This window comes from Nelumbo nucifera, chromosome 5, assembly GCF_055504915.1.
Source record: "Nelumbo nucifera cultivar China Antique chromosome 5, China Antique-T2T, whole genome shotgun sequence".
Lineage (NCBI taxonomy): Eukaryota > Viridiplantae > Streptophyta > Magnoliopsida > Proteales > Nelumbonaceae > Nelumbo > Nelumbo nucifera.
In genome coordinates, this window is record NC_142653.1 from 7,763,259 (window position 1) to 7,786,587 (window position 23,329).

General features: G+C 34.7%; 1 protein-coding gene and 2 long non-coding RNA genes across 4 annotated transcripts; 1 reads left to right on the top strand and 2 right to left on the bottom strand.

The window, feature by feature from the left end:
* Positions 1–11,290, top strand: LOC148791212 (uncharacterized). The gene is made up of 3 exons (XR_016076060.1): positions 1–555; positions 5,005–5,113; positions 11,086–11,290. It is a non-coding gene; the product is annotated as an uncharacterized LOC148791212 (long non-coding RNA).
* On the bottom strand, positions 1,431–3,705 carry LOC104608097 (uncharacterized). Of its 2 annotated transcripts, none has more exons than XR_016076526.1 (3): positions 3,015–3,705; positions 2,712–2,870; positions 1,431–1,741 (listed from the first exon to the last, which is right to left on the bottom strand). It is a non-coding gene; the product is annotated as an uncharacterized LOC104608097 (long non-coding RNA). The 2 variants fall into 2 exon arrangements; XR_737048.3 differs by having other exon boundaries at positions 3,093–3,684.
* A 6,015-nt stretch (positions 11,291–17,305) lies between the features above and the next one.
* LOC104608088 (uncharacterized) lies at positions 17,306–23,117 on the bottom strand. The gene is made up of 5 exons (XM_010273968.3): positions 22,241–23,117; positions 18,298–18,356; positions 18,069–18,179; positions 17,840–17,950; positions 17,306–17,718 (listed from the first exon to the last, which is right to left on the bottom strand). The coding sequence occupies exons 1-5, from the start codon at positions 22,326–22,328 to the stop codon at positions 17,533–17,535; spliced, it is 555 nt and encodes a 184-aa protein (XP_010272270.2). The 5' UTR covers positions 22,329–23,117; the 3' UTR covers positions 17,306–17,532.
* Positions 23,118–23,329: the final 212 nt, after the last annotated feature.

Consider the following 23,329-nt stretch of genomic DNA (forward strand, 5'->3'; position numbering starts at 1 on the left):
ATCCTTGCCCACGTCACCAATTTTGGACACATGTCCAATAACATGTGCCTTTTCTTCACATGTGCAGAATTGCATGTGAAGTAAAGAGGGTGTAATGGGACTGACGTTAAGTCCACCCTGTCAAAACCCAGATTTCACCCATTAACCCAACTAATATTTTTACCTAAAAAAATTTCTTTCCCCTTCCCAATAACCCTAATAGTGTTTCATTCTCTCCATTCATTTTTTTACAGGTACTGTTCCAATAAACTTCACAAGCAACCGAGAACCAGCAACCAGCAACCGACAACCAACAACCAACAACCGGCGATGTGTTCACCGGCATCTTATTCTCTCCATACTCCACCGATTAACCTTCTTTTTCTATTCTCCACAATGTCCTATTCCAAGAGATTCCACCGGCATCTGGCATCCAGCAATCGAGGACGTGCTCACTGACATCCTATTCTATGCATACTCCTCCATCGCTTAAACTTGTTTTTCTTATCTCCAACAGCAGTGTGTCCTCTTCCCAAATACAAGAAGAAAACTCCGATGGTTAATCAACTTCAAATGGTATGTGAGTTTCTGTTTTTTTTATTCTTCTTCAGCTCTAATAGAAAATTGGAAATATTTATTTATTCTTGACTATGACCTAAAAGAGCTTAGGAAGACGATTCTTTAATAAAATATTTGTTTACTCTCCATTATGACATAGAAGAGCTTAACATTAAAGACTATTTATTTAATCTTTAATAAAATATTTGATGATTGTTTAAAAAAACTAATGTTATGGGGGTTTCAATTTTGAACTTAATAAAATATTTGATTCATTAATTATTGTATCTAGTTTTAGTTTTATGCATGCGTAAATATATTTGAAATTTTGGGTGGACAGAATACATATTTACTTTAATTTTCCCCTTTATTCATGGGCATTCTTTAATATTTTTTATTAAAATTCTTATAATATAGGAATCAAGGTTTGTGGTCCCCTCTATTACAATAATTATTCATCTCTATGCTCACCAATTTTTAATCTTTTACTTAGAAAGAGAAACTAATCCAAATAGAAGTTTTGGTTCACTAGGCCAAACACACTCTAATTTATTCCAGTAAGATTCCAATTTATGGTGGATAGCTTGCCTTTCTATATTATGTACCAAACAATTTATATTATTTGGCCCCTTTATATGTCCCAAGTCAACATTGGACAATATGAGATTAAAGACAATACAATACAGAAATGACCCCTTCACATATGCTGTTCAATGTTAATCATGAAATTTAGATTCCAAAGTTTGTTTGGATGGTATCAAAAAGTCCTAATCCAATTGGAGCTGATTTCCAAGTTAAGACGTTACTTGAGAAGAAAGACAAATCTTATTTTATAAATAATATTTGAAATGGAAAAAAAAACTCGCTCTGAAAAGAGAGAAACACATGACCATTTGAAAATTGATTTTCTAGTTTAAAAAATAACAAAAAAAAAAAACCTACAAATATAGTGGTTTCAAGAGCAAGTTAAGTATCATTACACAAGACAACCTTTAAACACATCAAGGTTACACAAAAAAAAAGAACAAAGTCAAGAGCGTCATTCTTCGAGTGTGTCCTTGTGCTCATTGTATCCCATCCACTTTTGCTTCCAATGCCATAAACTTTGGTTTCCATTGCTTTTGCTTCCATCAAGTTAGCTTGTCGTGCATTGATGCACATTCCTCTCAAGTCCCAAAGATGCACATTCCTCTTCAATTGACAGCTAATAACAAGAAAGGAAATAAGACAATGAACCCTTTGTGAGATAAGGTCATCACAGATTAAAGTATCTTCACCTATATTGTAACTTGTAAGCAAATATTGATCAAGTTTGATATGGCAGAATAAAAGAAAGAATGGAAGATTTAAGATTTTAACAAGCAGAATTTCTTGAACGTACATGTGCCAAATTCATTATTTCTACACTATTGGAATTTTTTAATGTGCATGTGCCAAATTCATTTTAAATTGAAACATGATTAATCTAGTTGAACATCCCTTGTTAAGACCAGAACAATCCAAGATGCATCTCCAAATAAGCTTCAGTAATTAATAATTACTTCCTATTAGCATGAGGTTGGTTTTTTATGTAAACTCTCCATGGATGTAAAACTAAAGAAGATGCAACTCTCCCTCAAGTTTTATAAAGAATTAAGTTCCTTTTACCAATAAGTGTATCAATTAAATTAACTTAATAGTAATCCAATAGGACCATAGGATCATCAAGATGGCCTTAGCAAGTTGAGGAAAATGAAAATGAATTCCAATGTGGATTGTATCCTCAAGCAACTAAACAAATATCATAAGTCATCTTTCTTTTATTGTCATCTAAAGAAAACTCATTGAGTTCTCAGCCCCAGACTAAACATTGTCTTGATATCCCTGATTTGGCTACGTCATCATCAAACTCATTGGCACTCCTTAGAATCCATCTGAACGAGCATATCAGATTTCTCCCCAATAACTAAGCTTCACTAACCATAAACCTGAATTTCCAAGGCACTACTTTTGTATACAAGTACACAACCAAGAGATGAAAATTTGACTACAACTCCCCTCAACGATTAAATTTCTCCAATTGTTCACTACTACTAGTTATAAATCATTCAACCATAATCAACTAAACTAACAACAAAAATGAAATAACTAGCATGTCAACATAAAACATTGAAGAGAGAGAGAGAGAGAGTCACAAAGGTGTTGAGCTGCCTTATGAAGCTTGAACTCCTTATGAAGTAATTAGGAAGCAAGTCTTGGGAAAACGTAGTGACAGCCCATATAATAAAACTCTTTGCTCCAACTCCACAAAATGGATCAGTTGTAGGATTTCGACCATATCGTAGCTTTAAGTCCTGTATTTGGAATATTGTGCAATAATACAAGAAAACCATCAATATGTGAAAAAAAAATAATATGAGAATAAATTGAAGAGATTACTATGCCTAGCCAGAAGAAAACAAAAAATAAGAGAATCAAATAAAACAGAGCATAACTACCGATGAGAAGAACTTGATTGAAAGAACTATAAGAAAATAATGCTCAATTTTTTCTTGTATTGGTTGAGGTTACTTAACCACCAGTGTATCGGTGAGCACATCCTCGATTGTCGGTTGCTAGTTGCCAGATGCCAGATGTAGGTGGAGTCTCTTGGAACAGGACGTTATGGAATAGAAGAAGGTTAACCAATGGAGTACAAAGAGAATAAGATGCTGGTTGCCTGTGAAGTTACTTGGAACAGTACGCTGTAGAGAATGAATGGGGAGAACAAGACATTATTAGGGTTCTTGGGAAGGAGACACACTACTATTGGAGATAAGAAAAACAAAGCTAAGCGATGGAGGAGTATGCATAGAATAGGATGTCGGTGAGCATGTCCTCGATTGTTGGATGCCGGATGTAGGTGGAATCTCTTGAAACAGGATGTTGTGGAGAATAAAAGAAGAAGGTTAACCGATGGAGTACGGAGAGAATAAGATGTCGGTGAGCATGTCGCTGGTTGCCGGTTGTTGGTTTCCGATTGCCTGTTGCTTGTGAGTTTCTTGGAACAGTACCTGTAAAGAATGAAACACTATTAGGGTTGTTGGGAAAGGGGAAAATAATTTTTTTAGGTAAAAATATTAGTTGGATTAATGGGTGAAATCTGAGTTTTGACAAGATAAGTCCGTCCCATTACATCCTCTTTACTTCACATGCACTTCTGCACATGTGAAGAAGAGGCACATGTTATTGGACACATGTCCAAAATTGGTGACGTGGGCAGGAGATCCGGACTCTTCAAATCAGCCCCCCACAATGTCACACAGCACATCCCTGTCGTGTATTTCAAACATCTCTTGATGATGAGATCATCATCTCTGGTATCATTATTGAGAGAAGTTTCTAATACACGGCAGGGATGTGCTGTGGGACGTTGTGGGGGACAATCTTGTGGGGAACTAATTTGATCTCTTCTCTTTGAAAGTGAATCCTACATTTCATCAGCCATATATACCTTTAGCGACGAAAATGGAAAAGCCACATGAGAATTCCCTGTTGAAAGTAACAATGAATATTGGAGAATGCCAGGATGGGGTTCAAATCAGGTAGCAAAAGCAAAAAACAAAATCATAAAAAAAGGTGGATTAGCACAAATGATTAAACAAATATAGGGGATATAAAATAAAAAATATTTGGGCCCGAGGTCAATTTCAAAAAAATAAGTTAAATAAGGAAGTTGTTCAGTTAAGCGATATGATATCGTTTTATTAACAAATCAAGAAAGTTGAGAGAGGTTGAAACCCTATGACTTGAGATATACTCCACATTACATTTGGTCTTAAAGTAACACATCAATTAAGTAAGGTTTGTTAAATATGGTCCATAGCCATACCGAAAGTGATTAGAAACCAAGGGGGATTGATTGTGTCTAGACCTCATGTCTTTATTGATTTTGCTTCATCTTTCCACTTCAATCCCATCGAAGAGAAGACTGTGACTAAGATGGAAACCCTTCCTGCAATTCCCCCTCAATTCATGACCCACACACTATTTATGAGAAAATAGAGAGAAGACGGTGAACCTCTATTCTGCTATGTGAGATGTGTATTGATAGAATTTATAGTGATAGAGATGATCAATATATAACTCCAACTCTGTTACAACACATCAGCAATCCATACCATACGTACGGTTAACAGCGACTAACGTGTTCACCCATGAATATGTTATGTAGCCCATTGTACACACATCCTGTTTGTAGCAAATTATTTGATGTTTAATTGAAAATAAACGAATAAAGAGAATAACTTGAGGGGAACGAAATCTTCTTAGTGTAAACCAAGTGGGAAGGTTGGTGCAATAGATAAATGCAGTTTCTTTTCTTTGTTTATTTTATGTTGCTTATATTTTGCAGTAGGGGAGACTTGAGAAGATCCAAACTTACTTGTTATTTCTCAACAGTTCGTAAGTAGTTAGATGTTCCTATTATGACAATTACTTGGTTGACAGTGTGACGCATCATCCATCAAGGATGCAAGAGAAAGAAAAGGTCAAGATCTACTGCATCTGCATGTTTTTAGCGGGGGATTCCAGGGAGGCAAGGATCAAAATATCACCGGTACTCACCATTTTTTTTATTTTGTATGCATCGTTCCGGGACCCTTCCGATACGCCCCTACGGTGGGTGTATCGGGGGTCTGACCGGTTCAGGGGATGGAAGGGTCTTAGACCTGCTCCCTTGGACCAGCTTTGAAAAAAAAAGGTAAAAAAACGAGTATTGAAATGCCCGATACACCCCTACCGGCGTATCGATATTTTGAACCTTGTTTCGGAGGTAGTGAGATACTCAAGGGTATAATGGGTATTCTCCACTTTCACCTGCAATGAGGTATTCTCTACTTTCTGAACAAGTTCAAGTTCATTAATTGACATTGTGGGTGAATGAAATTTAGGCCCTGTTTGATGATTAAGTACTTGTTAAAACAAGTTCACAAGTACTTCTTAGAAGTACTTATTTTAACAGCCCTTTAGGCTGTTTGGTAATCCACTTTTCAAATCACTTATTATATTTTTTAGTACTTATTGGGGTGAGAATGTTTGGTAAGCTACTTTCCCCATAAATGCTTATATTTATTCAAATGACAATTTTAACCCTCGCTTCACTCATACATATATACAATACTTTATTGGGGTGAGAATGTTTGGTAAGCTACTTTCCCCATAAATGCTTATATTTATTCAAATGACAATTTTAACCCTCGCTTCACTCATACATATATACAATACTTTTCACATGTTATACTACATATTTCAACTGCGAGCCCACGTGGGTTGCCATGTGGATCTAATTAATAATAATAATAATAATAATAATAATAATAATAATAATTAATAAATAAATAAATACTGGTACGCATGTCTTTCGAAGAAAGAAAAGAGGCTAATAATTCCTGCCATTTTTTTGTATCATCTATAAAACACGTACTCAGTACTCAGTAGTCACTTTAAGAACTATCTAAGCATGGAGAAAGTGATGGAAGCCCTCTGATGTCGACGAGATCAATCCCATGGAAACCAATCTCATCAAAATGAGCATCAACATGGACGCCATGTTTCAGTATCATCTCCACCAACTCCTTCTATCTGTCGGTGCTAATGTCCCCACCAAACCCCCTCACGAAGCACTTCCCCAACAATCTAATCCTGCCAGTGGTGCACCCTTCCACCATGGGGTTACAAAACTGATCCGTCATGGATAGAGGCAATATCAGATTGTTGGCATATTGCAGCTCTTATCTTGTCCTCTTCACCCCATCAAACACAGGCTGGCTCAATATCAACCCACAAAACTTCACTGGCTCAAGGTCTAGTCCCAACAGCTTTTCAGGCTTTCAGTCGTTCTTCCTCTGAAGTGTTTTCGGAACTCGGGAGTAGGAGAGAGAGAGAGAGAGAGAGTTACAGAATAGCAAAGTAGTGTAAGGGTGTATGGGCGTAAGTGGATTCTGGAAGGGAAGCAGGAACGAGATCAAGCAAAGAGGGACCGAGCATGAAGTGGATTTGAGGGGAAGAAGATGGTGAACAATGTTTTTTGGGTGTAGGAGTATTTTAGGCATTATAAAAATTTATTAGGGACTGATTCGTCCTATTTTTTTAAGAAGTACTTAAAAAACAACCAACTTGAAGCCACTTTTTCAAAGAAGTACTTCTTCCCCACTTTTTTATCAAACACCCATAAGTACTTAAAAACCACTTAATGTGTGGTCCCATGTCTTAAAATAAGTACTTTTAAGTGTTCTCAAACAAAGCCTTACTATGGCCCCCATTTGGTTCGTAATCCCATTCCCATTCCTGTTGGGATGACATTCCCCCATTTGAGGGAATGGTCTTTCCCTGTCCTTCCCTTGGGAATGAAATCCTATTCCTGCTGATTTTAATTCCCATTATCATTCTTGTTTGAACCAAACAATGGGAATGGACCATTCCGATTCCAGTTCCAAAGGATTTCGATTCCAATTCTGACTGCGAATCAAACGGACCCTAAAATGCATCCATTCATGGTTTGAATAACTAGAGTTGTGCTTCCCGTAGCACGATATGACCTAACACAACCAATTGTATTGTAATTTTTGTAATTTCATTTTATTATTTCATATAAAAACAGTTGTATACATCAAAATTCATATAAAATAAAAATTTAAGATTTTTTTTTTCAATTTTTTGTCTATTTTGTTAATTTATTTTGAAATTTTCATTATTTTATTTTCTTTTTTTTTAAACATGCCCTCTCATGTCTTGGGTTCATGCCATGGACCGAGCTGGACCTGACCTCTTAAGTATCCCAAAGGAGGCAAGCATGGCCCAATTTACACCTCTATGAATAACTAAGAGAATAAATTTGCAAAACGACATAAATAAACATGACTAGTGCATAAATTGTTATGTTGTTTCAATGCCCTGTTCCTTCTACTCTGAGAAAGAAATTGGAAAGAAAAGGTTAAAAACGGTTTCTCCCATAAAACATGCAAAAGATAATTTTGAAATTGTAATATGTTCAAGGCACACATGAGATCACACACTCCAATTGATGGAATGTTAACAATTGGACTTTGTTGATTTCTGAAAGTACAATTGTCACAATTGAAAGTTGGGGCCCTTAATGTCACACACTACCCCAAGTACAAGATACCTCCTGGTAATTCCCCTTCCCTCCTTTCCCTTTTTTTGATGCACCAGTTATTATGCACATGCCTTGCATATGAGAAATTTTTATCCATATTAATTATTTGAATTTTAGATACACCATAGTTAAGATAGAAAATGAAAATTAACAAAAGTAACAATATGATTAAAAAAAAACTTAAATGCCAAATAATAATAATAATAATAATTGTTGTTGTTGTTGTTATCATCATCATCATCATCATCATCATCATCATTATTATTATTATTATTATTATTATTATTAAATTTTGTATTCCATTTCTTTCATAAATAAAAATAACTTATTTTAATAATTATTTTATTTAATATGATAAATATATAACATTAGAAATGTTCTCAAATGTTTTTGACAAAATTTTGTATATTTTCATTTTCGGTGTTCTATCTTTTCTTAAATATTTAATATTCAATTACGACATCTTGGGTTTGTTTGTAAAGTTGGTTCATTGACCCACCATCTAGATAAGAAATTAGCTTTGCTTTTGCATTAGTTTTAAATTAGAAAATTATAGTTAGAGTCAATTGTATATTTAAAATTAGGCTACAAGTTGGCCCAAAAACCAACAAAACTCTCTCTAACAACTGGCTCTATATTTCAAATTATAAAAACCCCGCCATATCATCGAAGGCTTATGTGGTTGTTTCCAACATGTGAATTAATCCATGTTGAACACAACAAAAAAGCTTATACCAAAATTGCTCTTTAATGTTGAGTGATTGGAAAATAAAAAAAGGGTTTTTAGTTTATCTCTCCCTCCCTCCCTCCCTCACTCACTCACTCTCTCTCTCTCTCTCATTCTCATAGTCATCTCTCTCTACTCAACGAAGTCAGTTGTACATTTAAAATTAGGCTACAGATTGGCTCAAAAACCAACAAAACTCTAACAACTGGCTCTACATTTCAAATTATAAAAACCTTGCCATATCATCAAAGGCTTATGTGGTTGTTGCCAACATGGGACTTAATCCATGTTGAACACAACAAAAAGCTTATACCGAAATTGCTCTTTAATGTTGAGTGATTGGAAAAAAAAAAGGTTTTTAGTTTATCTCATGCTCCCTCCCTCCCTCCCTCTCTCTCTCTCTCCCCCCAACTCTCTCTCATTCTCAGAGTCATCTCTCTCTACTCAACGTCTGTGTGGTTTGAAAATAAATAAAAATAGTTTTTGGTTTTTATATTTACGTTCTTTCTATCAATTTCTCTTATTCTCTCTTTACCTATCATTCTCCCACATTCTCTTTCTCTCCCGCTCCCTCTCTCGTTTTTTTTTATTTTTCTTACACACTTATATGGTATTAACCAAATTGTATAAAAGAACATGAGACCAATTTGGTATGGTTCAAAAATCATTACACCAAATTTGATAAAAATTCACAAAAAACTCTTGGTTATGAAATTTACACCAACTTGATAGAAATTTATAATTTGATTGTACAAGTGGTTGGTCCCTTTAGTTCTTTTATACAGTCTTATTAATATTGTATAAGTTTGTAAGAAAAAAAAAATAAAACAAAAGAGAGAGTAAGACTAAGGGAGAACATTAGATTGAGAGAGAAATGTTTTGATTTGGCTACAGACCGAATTTGAGAGAGTGGGAGAGATAGAGGGAGTGGGAGATCGAGAGATGACTATGAGAGTGAGAGAGAAGGGAGGGAAATCAAGAGACAAAGGGAGTGGGAGAGAAAGTGGAAACATATTTTCAGTATAGCCTTTTTGTTGTGTCCAATAAGGATTAAGAGTCTCATATTGGCAATAGCCACATAAGCCTTTGATGACATGGTAGGGGCTTTTATATTTTGAAACAATAGAGCCGGTTGTCAAAGTTTTGTTGGTTTTTGGATTAACCTGCAACCTAATTTAAAATGTACAACTGTCTTTGACTATAATTTTCCCTTTAAATTATATATTCCATTTACATTATATAAAATAACTTTTACTTATCACATTTAATTTTTGTTTGTATATGATATTATTTGACCCAAACCACTAACCCACCATCCAAAAAGAAAAATAGTTTGATTTCTAGGTTGACATTAAATTTTGTATTACATTTCCATCATTGATAAAATTATTTCTTATGTATAATACTTATTTTTGTTCAATATAATGAATGTACAATATTAGAGATGTACCTAATATTTTATTTTTTATAAATACATAACATTAGATATGTGCCCAAAATTTTCTTTATCTTTTTTGTGATTCTTTGTATCTACTATTTGTACAAATTTTATTATTTGACTATGGCACCATTTCATTTTTAGGTAGATTTTAAAATTGCCATTCCATTTTCATCATTAATAAAAATATTTTTTACATTTCATACTTATTTATTTTATTTTTTATTCTTTAATTATGACATTATTTGTTAATCCATTTGATCCCAAATGGTTGAATTGCTTTCCCACCATCGGGAGGGAAGGAAATGGTTTTATTTTCAAATTACTTTTCAAAATATTTATTTTTATACTATTAAAATTAATATTGTGGATTTGATTACATGAATTTAACGATGAGAAAAACATATTTTAAATATAGGTTTCAATGAAAGAGAATAAGAAAATATTTTTATTTCCAATTGGTTTTAAATTTTACATTCCATTTCCATCATTAGTAAAAGCATTTCTTATTTATCATAATTATTATTGTTTAATATGTATTTTAAAAATGTTTCCAATTTTTTTATTTTATTATTTAATCGTGGTAACAACATTCCATTTCCATTATTAATAAAAACATTTTTTATTAATCATACTTATTATTGCTTAATATGTATGCTCAAAATGTTCCCTATTTTTTAATTTCTAATTTTTCTTTTCATTTTATCTATTTTTGAATTTCATTATTTAATCGTGACAATATGGATTGACCCATTTGACCCAAAATGGTTTAATTCCTTACCACCACCTAGATGAAAACACTATTTTTCTAGGTAGGTTTTAAAAGTATAAGCTTTTATGTTATTGAAATTATTAATTTATAAAGCATGGATTTAATTAATAGAACTTAATGATGAGAAGAAACAAAAATAGCTTAAATATATGATTCAATGAGCATGAATGCAAGTTAATAACTTAAATGTAGGATTTAATGAGAAGGAATTGAATGGATTGAATATCTTAAAATGATCTCTTTTCAACTCATTTAATATCAATAACCAATTACCCTATTTGCCATCATTTTTATCAACAAATTTAAATATAAAGGAGTAAATTTTGTCCTAAAAAAATTTAAAAATATTCTTGAGGCCATTCATATTTTTTACAGTAGTATAAATATAGATATAGATTTGCCTCGATTTTGTCATAAATTGAATGGAAGTGTAGCATAAGTGCAGCAGATCTGGACTGAAAATCTGGATTGTGCAGGTCAGCAATCTGCGTGGCAAAAACCTCCATTTCTCAAGGAAATTTTACTCAAATCCAATCTAGTAGTTCAGCAATTGATTCTGCTCAATGTTTTTGCTCATCAGGAAAATTGTGTCGCAATATTACCCCCCAAAAATAAATGTAACATTCATGACTAGATCATTGATGGACTTCTCACTTCTGCAGTCATAATAACAGCCATACCCATCTCGTGTATTGTCATATATATACCTATCACCTGTCTAAAACACAAAATGCTGAAATCCAACAAAGATAGGACCATGGAATAATGGTTGTATAATTTTGCAGCGATGACTTGATTTGCAGAAGTACTTTCAGCATTACACCCAACAGCTGGTTTTGTACTAACTCATTTCTAACAAACTATACCGCGTGACTTGCAACTACATAATCTGTCTTCGGTTGTACAGTAATTACCTACCCATTGAACCCTGGGAGTGATGGTACAATCGGCCTGAAATTGGCTTCAATGCTCACAAGACCGTATATCGTTTGTACAGTCTCACATTGAGAATATTTCCCTACTTGTATATTTTTTTTTTCCTAACTGGGTTTAGGACAAAACCCAAACCAGTTTGTATCTAAGAAGGTAAGGCTGAGTCCAAATTGAGCTTTTGGGTAACAATCAGGGCCTTAATGGCTAGGCTTGGATTAGGTCTAAGTCTTCAATCTCCATCTCAAGCATGACTGACATATATTCTTCTACACCGAAAACAAACCCGTGCTGTTGAGACCCAGGCCTAAAATCTAAATGCCTCTTGAGAGACCATAGCCCATTCAATCCTAGTCCATGCTTGAACGCTCATGTCTTTGTACAGACAACATGATATCACAAAGACTAGGGACCAACCCAGCTTCATTTATAGAAATAACTAGCATCAATTCCCCTGTTTCCAAGCAATTTGACAAGAACAAATTTCACCAAAGTGACAGCCAAAAACCGTTGCCTATCTATAAAATTATGTCACTAATCACATGGGGCTGTCAGTGGACTGGATATTGGTCCAATATGAGTTGATTACAGATAGACCAGGTCCAATCCAATATGAAATATTTTACTGTCCAATCTATTTAAATTGATTTTAGTTCTGACTGCGTCCAACCCAAATCTGGTCCATTGACACCCCATTCTTATGTTATGTTAATGGACTGGATATTGATTCAACCTGACCCAGTCCAATATGAACCCATTACAAATGAGCCAGGTCCAATCCATCAACAAGTACTTTGGACCATTAAGTGTAGATTGATCCAATTTAATGTCTTATTAGACCGTTCAATCCATTCAAATTGGTTTTGATTCAGAGGGCCAAACACAAATCCAGTCCATTGACACCCCTAATCACATAGGCTTGAACATAGTTCACTGTTTACCTGAATCATCCTGAAATCTCACAAATATTTCCTCATTTCTCAGAGGTAAAATGGATTTTTCAATATATTTCTCTATTGCTTCACATATTTTTTGATATATTAGCAAAAATCTCAATTCATTATGGCAAGTTTCGCGGTGAAAATCTCAGTAGTTTTGTAACAAATTAAGAACAATAAAAAAATGCTTGGAAAACTTTTTTTTTTGTGTAAAGTAAAGAAAAACAGATGATTGAATTTGATAATTCAAAACATTTAACTTGACAACTTAACATAGCCTTTTAGAAACATAAAGATCTTTTAAAATTTTTAGTTCAATAGTCATTTTAAGAACGATTAACTCTTTATAACAAATACAATAATATAATAATCATACTAATAAACGAATAATTCATATCGTTGCATGACCTCAAAAATGGCCCGTGCCTCAATGGTGCGTGTTGAAATCGGCTTCCATCAAGAAAAACCTGAGCCCACACCATTCTAAAAGCCCTTTGCAATCTTGCATTGGCGATATCTCCCCATGAAATAAAACACACAAGTAAAGAGATGTTCTTAACGTAAAGCAGTAAAAGCTAGTTGAACTGGTTTTACCCTGACCGAAGCCAAACTCATGAACTCATTCAACAACAGCACTGTTCTTCGTTGCACCATCAAGTATCAACACAAACTAGGATATCAGGATTAGGGCAATCAACCACCAACACATACCGACCCCCAAATATGACGAAAGGCCATTCACTGCACAAGTAAAAGTAATAGAGCCCATATCCAGTACCCTCTCAGTCGCAGGAGAACAATCCATGCAACCGAAAATCACCTCATTCCTTGCCTCCCACAAACGCCAAAGGATAGTACAACTCTTTAGGATAAATTCGAACATCGAGTCATTGTCTTAGTTTTCTTTGCAAGTTGGAACATTCTATTCAGGCCTAATCTTACCACAGAGAAATATATCAAATATAGAATATGGATGGCGATGTCAGTTTTGGTGGCGTAAGACGTGCAGAAGCTTTCGTTTGCATTGAATGCTACGCGAAAAAAGATTCATATATAGATCACAAGATTGGATGCCATGTAGCAATTGAATCCTGATGCTACTTTGTGGGAAGCAAGAAAAATTGCAATTAAATCATGAAAAGGTTTCAAGATCGAAAATTCCAACATGGGTGGCATTAAGGGAACCATGTTTTGATTTCCTACCATCTTCTTTATTTACTGGGGAAACCTTAATCCCAACTATTTATTTATTTAGGGTTAGCTATCCTATCCTACCATTGTGCTCTACCAAGAGGTATATATTTTGTAGCAAATTGCAAGTCCTTAAATCAAATTGTTTTAATCACTTTACAGCAAGCTTTACTTCTACTCTCAAACCAAACCAGGTCACTCCTCACTGGTGCAGTCATCTCTTTAATAATGTGTGTATTTTTTACTGTCGTGCCCACTTATCATCATTTTTAGCTGTGTTATAGAATTTTCCTTTTGGTGTCATTGTCGTTTCGTCTTAGGCCATATGTTCGGGGGTGCCTATGTTAAAAAATAAAAATAAGTGTTTAAAAACAAATGCTTATTCCAATAAGCATTTATTTGCATTTGACATCCAACGTTTCAAAGTGCTTTCATATTGGGCCTTTGGTATTAGTAAGGGTGTTCATTATACGGTTCAAACCGCAAAACTGAATCGAACCGAACCAAACTGAATTTGTGGTTTGGTTCAGTTTATACCTATAAACGGTTTGGTTCGGTTTGATAATTTTCTAAATTATAATTTGCAGTTTCAGTTCGATTTATTGAATTTTATAAACCAAATTATAAACCGTAAACCAAAATTTTATGTACATATATATAATATGAATATATGATATATAAACATTATATATAATATATCTAAATGGAATGCGTAAAATTATAAATATATAAGGAACTCTTTATTTTATACTAAAGAGTCTAAAATGATAAATAAAAGTTTTAAGTTTTAATTTTTAGGGGAGACATTTGGGCTTTCTAATTGGGTTAAGCCCAAAAGAACCATAGAATGGTCCAAAGTCCCCAAACAGTATTAGAAACCACACCAAACCGTAATAAAACGGTTTGGTTCAGTTTAAAAATTTCTCAAACCGTAATTTACTGGTTTGGTCTGATATCTTCTCTAAATCGCACGGAACTGGACCGTGAAAACCCCTGTTTGGTAGCCTTTTTTTCTCCAATAAACATTTAAATAAGCATTTATGACTATTTTATCCTTTCAAATTTTACAAAAACGCTTTTACGAAAGTATTTTTATGAAAGCACTTTAATAAAAACACTTTTATAAAAGTACTTTTACAAAATTATTTATATAAAAACACTTTTATGAAAGCACTTTTATAAAATCACTTTTACGAAAACATTTTTATAAAAGTATTTTTACGAAAACACTTTTATAAAAGCACTTTTACAGTTACAAAAATACTTTTATAAAATCACTTTTACAATTACAAAAGTACTTTTATAAAATTCAACTAGGGATAGTTTTATAAGTGGTATTTTAAAATTCAATTAGGGACAATTTTGGAAGAAAAAAATTGAACAAGTGCTTATTGTATAAGCACTTAAAAACTGAAAATTTGGGCATAAAAAAAAGCTCTTATTTTTAAAATAAGCACTTATTTCAAACTTATTTCCCAAACACCAATAAGTGCTTAATGGTGTGGTCCCGACCCAAATAAGCACTTATTTCTAAGCACTCTCAAACATGACCTTAGTTTGACTTATTTTATTAAGAACAGTTTTTTTATCAATTATTTTATTGAAGACAATGATATTCATTTTTACAAGGGGCTGTTTATCCACCTCTCCCTTAGTGAGTTGAGGAAGTGGAAAGCTATGTTATGTAATATATTCTTGTATCCTTTGATATAGCTACTTCATATACAAGCAGATTATTACCTAAACTGCTGCGCTAAAAACAAGTAAAAACCCATTATCCAGTGTTGGTCCCTGTTATCTGGGGTCTTGGGAGAGGTGGTCTGGATGTGGACCAACCTTTTGGTCATTTTTGCACAAAATTGGTTTGATCTTGGCATCTCCTTAAAGGAGGTGAAATGACATCGGTTAGAAGTGTGTTTATGAGGCATCCTGCTTATTATATGTCTATTTTTCTAATTCTTGTAGAGGTGGCAGAAAAGATTGAGCAGAAAATCATGATTTTCTGAAGGATAGAAGGATACCCTCAAATATCACTTGGTGAAATGAGATCAGATCTACAAATCATTGTCCCATGGTGGTTTGGAAATCAGCAAGGTCAGACTATTCAATATGGAATTGCTAGGAAGGTGGTTTTGGAGATTCTCTAAGAAGCCCACCAATTTATGGAGGATGATTTTAGCCAAGAAATATGGATTGAGCAGTAATGGATGGGTTACAAGAATTTCTCTACTATCCTGTGTGGAATGGTATTTCCAAAGTTTTTATCAAATTCAGAGAAGGTATAAAAAAGTTCAAAGTGGGAGATGGAAGAAAGGTGAGGGAAGAAGTCATGCTGAAATAAATGAATGTATATTGACAAGGGCAAGCAATCCTTTGGTTAAAAACTACTGATTTCTTTGTAAATAACTCTAATGATGATCTTTAAAGGAACTGGTCAGCAGTGGCTGCCACTTCATACAAAATAAAATAAGATAAAATAAATTACAAGTAAGGTGACTATCCCTCCGAACGGGGTTGTGAAGTTAAATTTTGATGGGAGCAGTCAAAGCAATCCAAGACCTTCGAGTATAGGAGAGATCTTGAGGAATAAGGACATTAACATGCTCTCCTTATTTTCAGGACCAATGGAATTACAAATTGCCAACCAACTTGGTAGTGGGATGGCTGTCAGACCCAAATACTGTTGTTTGGGGCTACAGGGATATCCTCAAAAAAGTTAAATGACTTACAAGAACTATATCAGTTAATTCTCGGTGGGCTAGCAGATCGGCCATTGCCGTAGCAGATTCTCTAACTAAACAATTAACATCTCGTGCCTCCTCTTAGGGTGTACTATTTTTATCTCCATTTAATAAAAATACCATTCATTCATCAAAAAAAAAAAAAAAACAGTTCTATTAACAACTATGTGGCCATTTGGTACGAGAGGAACAATAAGATTTTTTATCAGAAATAATCGTGTGAAACAAGGGTGATTAATCTGGTGGTAGAGGAAGTTAGAAATTGGTTGTCTATACACAGAGTATTTAAAGATGAATTTTATACACGTACAGCAACTCATTGTACACAGGACTTTTTTATATGAATACAAAAAACATGGTTTTCAAAACCAGACCGGACCAGAAAACTGAGAACCGGTCAGGTGACCGATTCCATTTTTCACCAAAACCGGATTTTCTCCAAAAACTATTGATTTTGGTCAGCAAACCGCTGACCCAGGTGGTTAACCGTTTGAATGGTTTTGACCGTTTTTTATTTTTTTATTTTTTTGTCAGAACAGGCCAACCGTTCAGTTTGAACGGTCAGACCGTTTGACCCGGTAACTGGACCCCTGACCGGCTTGGTCTTCGAGTCGGTTTTAAAAACCATGACAAAAAGCAAGTACAACCGTTATCTTAATCCATTGGCTTTGGGATTCCAACAAATTTGAACGGCCATCATAGTAAAAATAAAGATTTCAGCACCTAACTTCACATGAGGACTTTTGGACACGAACAATAGATTAGATTTGAGTCTAATACCTGATGATTAATGCAGTTCCATGCATGAGGAAATAAAACATTATGGAGATGTGAAGATAACATGCAATTGCAAGGTGTTGAAAAATGTGCACATCCACCAACAAAATGGTATAGGATTTCCTGCTAAAGATATTTGGTTAATTTCTTAGAAACTAGGTACGTTACGTAATTAATACAAAACAAGGTGTTAACATTTCTTAGATAATATGTTTCTACATTATTCACCAATACAAAACAACGTGCTAATAAAACAAGGGTTCAAATTGTATATATTATTTAGTTTTAGCATATTCATCAAAGTGGAACAGAACCAGCTAATCTGGGTCCAAGATGCTTAAGTAGGTCAAGGAGATCCACCTTGCTTTGGGTGACCTGGGGGCGTCGGCTTTGGAATGTAAGGAATAAGAGGAGTTCCATGCTCAATGGGCCCTGATTTTATAGTGACCTTTGACGTTGGAGGTGGATCAGCAGAATGATAATCTTCCAGGTTCAAATTGTCCATGCTCATTTTACTCCCATAGTTATCAACCTAAAAATAAAGAACAAAGAAAAAATAGATTGAGATCAGTCAAAAATTCCCAAGTTGCATATTGAAAAACATGCATAAGAATCAATTTCCATCTTTGTTAACCTAGCTAGTAGCATCTTACCTTCAGTTTCCCATTGCCAATATGTGGAGGTGGATCAAATATTCCATAATCTTCCAGGTTCAAATTGCCAATGTTTCTTTTTTTCCCACAGTCTGGACTATAGTTATCATCCTAGAAATAAGGAACAAAGAAAAAATGGATTGAGATCAGCCAAAAATTCCCAAGTTGCATATTGAAAAAATGCAAGAATCAATTTCCATCTTTGTTAACCTAGCTAGTAGCATCTTACCTTCAGTTTCCCATTGCCAATATGTGGAGGTGGATCAAATATTCCATAATCTTCCAGGTTCAAATTGCCCATGTTTCTTTTTTTCCCATAGTCTGGACTATAGTTATCATCCTAGAAATAAGGAACAAAGAAAAAATGGATTGAGATCAGCCAAAAATTCCCAAGTTGCATATTGAAAAAATGCAAGAATCAATTTCCATCTTTGTTAACCTAGCTAGTAGCATCTTACTTTCAGTTTCCCGTTAGTTGCAATCCCCAACATATCATCCTCGTGACTCTGGAAGACCTCTGGATTTCAGTGCAACCACAATAGACTTAGTATTTTAGAAAGTTGATATTTGAGAAAGAAAGGATATATAACATATAAGTTTAGCAGTTTCATGCAATTTATTAACATAATGCAGAATTTCTACTTTGTGGCATAGAAAAGTCCTTGCCCAATACTGGTCCTAACAATCTGGGAATTGGTCGACTGGATATGGACCTCACCTCCAGCATTTTTCTTACAAGATGGTTGACTTCAGACTTCAATTCATACTCTCACACATACCAGCCCAAGATTTTACCACAAAACTGAGAAATGGCCATCAGTTTGTAGCATAAAATATGATAAATAAAAATTAGGGTAAGAGGCTTAAACCTTCCCTAAGGTTTAACATAAATACTTACACTTCCCCTCTCATTTTTCTCACAGGACTTAAACCTCCCTTGTCAGAATAAGGTGGTGCAATATTTAACTGAATTAATGAAAAGACCGTTTTGTCCTTCAAAGTTCTTTAAATTTATAAAGAAAACCACCAAACTGGAAAACAGTGTTTTTTTTTTGGAAAAACTAGGAAACGAGTTGAGAAATCATCCCCAAATCCACTATCCGTCTATAGATTTCCTCTACAAATTATCACCAACAGAAAAGTGAAACCCATCAAAATCCACTGTTTGTAGAGATTCTAGGCTCCTTTACTCCCAAATGGCCCTCTTGCATGCCTTCAATGCATTCTCATTTGACTGTTGAAGATGATGGGAAGGGGTGTGAGAAGTTCCTCGTGGAATTGGAAAAGAGGAAGAAATCTATCAGTTCCTCATGGTTAATTACCATTATTCTTCTATCATTCGTCTATTCATTACCATTGTTCTTCTATCAGTTCCTCATGGTTAATTAATAAAGTTGATCCATATAAAGTGTATACTGTTTCTTCAAATCCCACCTTTGTATAGAAGGTAGAAATCTAAATTCAAAGTATCTATGAATACCAAACACAGGAATCTAGTACTGAACTCCTGCCATGCAAACATCCATTGCACTTGATCAACTACTTGTACAAATGGTTGGGCAGAATAGGTAATAGTGGTGTTTTGTATTCTGAATCTCTTTCAATACACAGATAGCAGATATTCACGTTAATCGCATGCTATCTGTAGAACCAGTTGAGCGATACAGGAAGTGCAGACCTCTATCACATTTCTGAATATGTGAAACACTATGAATGGACTAACAGCCTTGGTGGGTACCTAGGGGATCAGTGTTCTGAATTCCCCAGTTTGTATGCAAAAAGGAGAAACTCTGATCAATTGCTCTGTAACCAAAGGGACCTCAATCTAGTGAATTTGTTCCTATGCAAGAAAAGGGGCAATGAAGAGCAATTTTGGGTTTATAAAAAATTAACTCTCACATGATGTCACATATAAAGCAATTTGGATGGAAGGCTAATGTTAGGGAAGTTTTTGTCTGATTATGTCACCCCATAGGGGAGGTCTTAGTTCAATTTGAAAATAGAGAGGATGTATTAGTATTTAGGAGAAACATTAAGAGAGATTCCAAGTCTTTTACCCTAAAATGCTTCAATTGGTTTACAATGTTATAACTAGCTCAAGGAATGGTTTTATTTTTTATTTTTTATTTTTTATTTTTTTTTTTGAGACAAGGTAAAGTAATATTTCAATAATTGGCAAAAAGAAAATGCTCCTGCACAACATGAGACTGTACAATGGGAATGTACAATAGATACATCACTGAACCCTATATCGTCACCCTATCAAGGAACAATTTTACTGATAACAAATTAAAATCAGATTCTTTTATTTTTCTCCCAAGACTAAATAGTAATAGTGCCATTATCAGGTGGTCGTCTATTGTGTGTATAAGGGGTAGATCTGTTTTAGATAAGAGAAATATGACATGTCTCAATCAGAAATCAGAACTGATAAGTGCTAACTCTTACCTGGTGGCTGGTATATAGTGTGGGTGTTTCCAATTACATATTTAGCAAGTCAATAAAGATAGAAAGAAGAAGTCTGACTACCAACATATAAAAGTTGTATCTGCCCAACTCAACTACACTCAACAAAGCCTTGTGCCTGCTATATGGGATCAAAGGAATCATGGTTTCATCATTCTACTCAATCAAGGGCCATGACCATTGTTAAATTGTGAGATAAACCATTAAAGAAATAAAGGTGGATAACCCATAGAATTCCAACTTACCGATGCAACTGCAATATGCAACTTTGTTAGTTATCACTCCAGTATCCAAAAAACGTAGTGATTAGCAATCCTTGGGAACAAATATGTTGTTCATTGTAATAGGCATATTTATAAAATACAAATGCAACTCAGTGTGCACTTAATACTTTAAACAGTATTCCATATCAGTTCCCAACTACATGGGGTCGGCAACATGAATCCTGTTTCGCCAGTCTGTTTTATTTAATGGCATATAAATTGATATTTTAAACAGTAACCATGGATTTTTTTGGTAATAACTAAAAAAGATTTTTTTTTTGTAGGTAATAAACAATAACGAAATCAATAATGGTATTTCCAGTAGTAGCCTAATTCATTTTATAGACAATTTATTTATGTGTTGAAACAATTTGATGAAAAACATAAGCATCTCTTTGATATATTTTGTGTGCTTTGAAGATCCACCGAATATTGGACAGATCATTTGTGTAAGGATGAAAAAAATGGAGGTAAGTAGTGTCTAGTTAATTTGCATGCCAATATATTTGCTTTAAGAGAATAACGCATTAACTGTGAAACTATGCCTACATCTTCATGTTTACAGAAAGGACAGAACAATATCCCACCAACCAGAAGTAAAACTGAGCATGTAATGTAAGATGAGCCAACCCTTGGGTGGGAGCAAGGTTCTGAACTTCCAAAAGTAGACATAAAAGTAAACATGTCAACTATCATTAAAAAATAAAAGAAATAAAATTTCAATTGGTGGATTCACAGCATTAAACAAAAGGGGTAATATAATGAATGTCTATTACAGTATCATTGAGTTTAAGAACAAAGCTGTAGTGCAATCTTTTTTTTCCTTGGTGAAGTGCAATCCAAATAGGCAGAAAAACTACACTGGATTGATGCCAATTTGTTTCTGATACATCAATAATTTCTATTGAAGTTTCATTGACCCAAATTGGTGACATCTCTGCAAAATGGCATAAGCCAATCCTCCTTATGTGATTCATCAAAAATAAAATCCTCCTTATGTGTTAAACCTGATTTTCTTTCAACCTATCCACTGATGCAAGAACATAAAGGGGTAGTGCGTTCATTTCATAGCTGTGCTTGATTGTTGCAAGGGTTATTTGGTTGATAAACAGGTTCGTCGACTCACTGAAAATATCCTCCATTACCAACCCCACCACCCAAAACTGGGGTCACCAACTGAATTACCTTCTCAAGGATGCATGGCACTACTAACTGGTTACTAGAGCTTATGTATTTGTAAAGGTAGGCCCACTGTGAATGGGCTTCTCGTCACTCCAATTGCAGGATAAGTAAATTAATAAAAGAATCTACAAAGGTGTATCATCAAATTGCCTTCACTAAAGCAATTGTCCACTTAGGTGAGTTCAATAACAAAGCAATTTTCAAGCCACAAATTGGGTCTAGAACGACTTCCTAAAACTGTTCATATTTGTATTTGTACTCTTAGCGTAAAGAAAAAACAAAATTCAGAAATAGCTTGACATTGACAAAACTAAAAGAAACATAGACATCGTAAATAAATACAGCAGCGAGGACTAAAACAACTCCAACCCAATAAACTGAAAACACCGTATTTGTAGAACAACAAGAAAACTTCACATTTATAAAGAACACACATAATAACATGAAACTATTTGCATGAAACATAGAGAGAGAGAGAGAGAGAGAGTACCAGAGAAGGACGAGGTGCTGGCGAAGGGGAGGAGCACCAAAGCTGTAACAACCGCCATGACCAAAACCCAGGCCTCAGAATTCTTCATTATGTCAATATCACTTTTTCTGCAGAACCCAAAACTCAAAACAGAGCTCCTCACTCCTCAGAGTTCAGAAAATGAGGCAACTTTGCTGGTTTGCTACAATGAGCGCGTACTCTCGGCCCTTCAGCTAAACCAACCATGAAATGAAACCTTCCTTTAGAAAGGGATAAATAGAAAACACCTCCACTCCCTCTCCTTCATCTCCGTCATTAATGGAGTAGGCGGTGGCCAGTCCTGTTGCTGTGGTGCAGGCATGAGGGACCGAGCCGTGTAAGAGAATTGAATGTGGGATATTGCGGAAACCGAGCCGTCTGAAAGCGCACAGAAGAAGAAACTTTTGGCCGTTGGGCACGTCACTTTTTTGTTGCTTTTGCTGTTTATAAGGCGACACCTCGGTTTGAGTTCTCAACGGTGCCCTTTTCGGTTTGCTTACACCAGGAGTATTTTTCCTTAAATTACAACCCACTTTCGAAGCGATGCATCAATGGCGATGATGCAACTGATTTGCTTGTCTGTGCTCAATCCAGGATCCAGCCATGAATGTTCTCATAAGAAGAGAAGCTACTATATATAGAATTTGAAGCTGTAAGGCGTCACCTTATCATGGTATTAGCTTCTCGTGATCGTTGAGAACAGCTGTTACAGCTCTGGATCTCGACATGCATGCATCTGTAGAATAGGGGTCCACATGAGGAAGAGATGATAACATAAACATCAGCTGTTTCCATTTTTGCAGAGAACTCTCGATGAATTAAGACTGCATTAAAAACCGGAAATCCCTAGTAATGAGCAATGCCAACAATGTTGTCTTCGAAGTTTGAACAAGTAAATTAGCTTTCCTAGTCGGGTGGGAGTTTGCCTCCACCGCCTGCCTTTCTGCTGAAGTGGGGATTGATGGGGGCATTTCAACCATTTCCCAAATATTTACAGAACCCCATTAAATAAATGGAGACAGGAGATACTACTATACTGGTTTCCTTTTTTTGTTTGTTTAGGTGTAATAT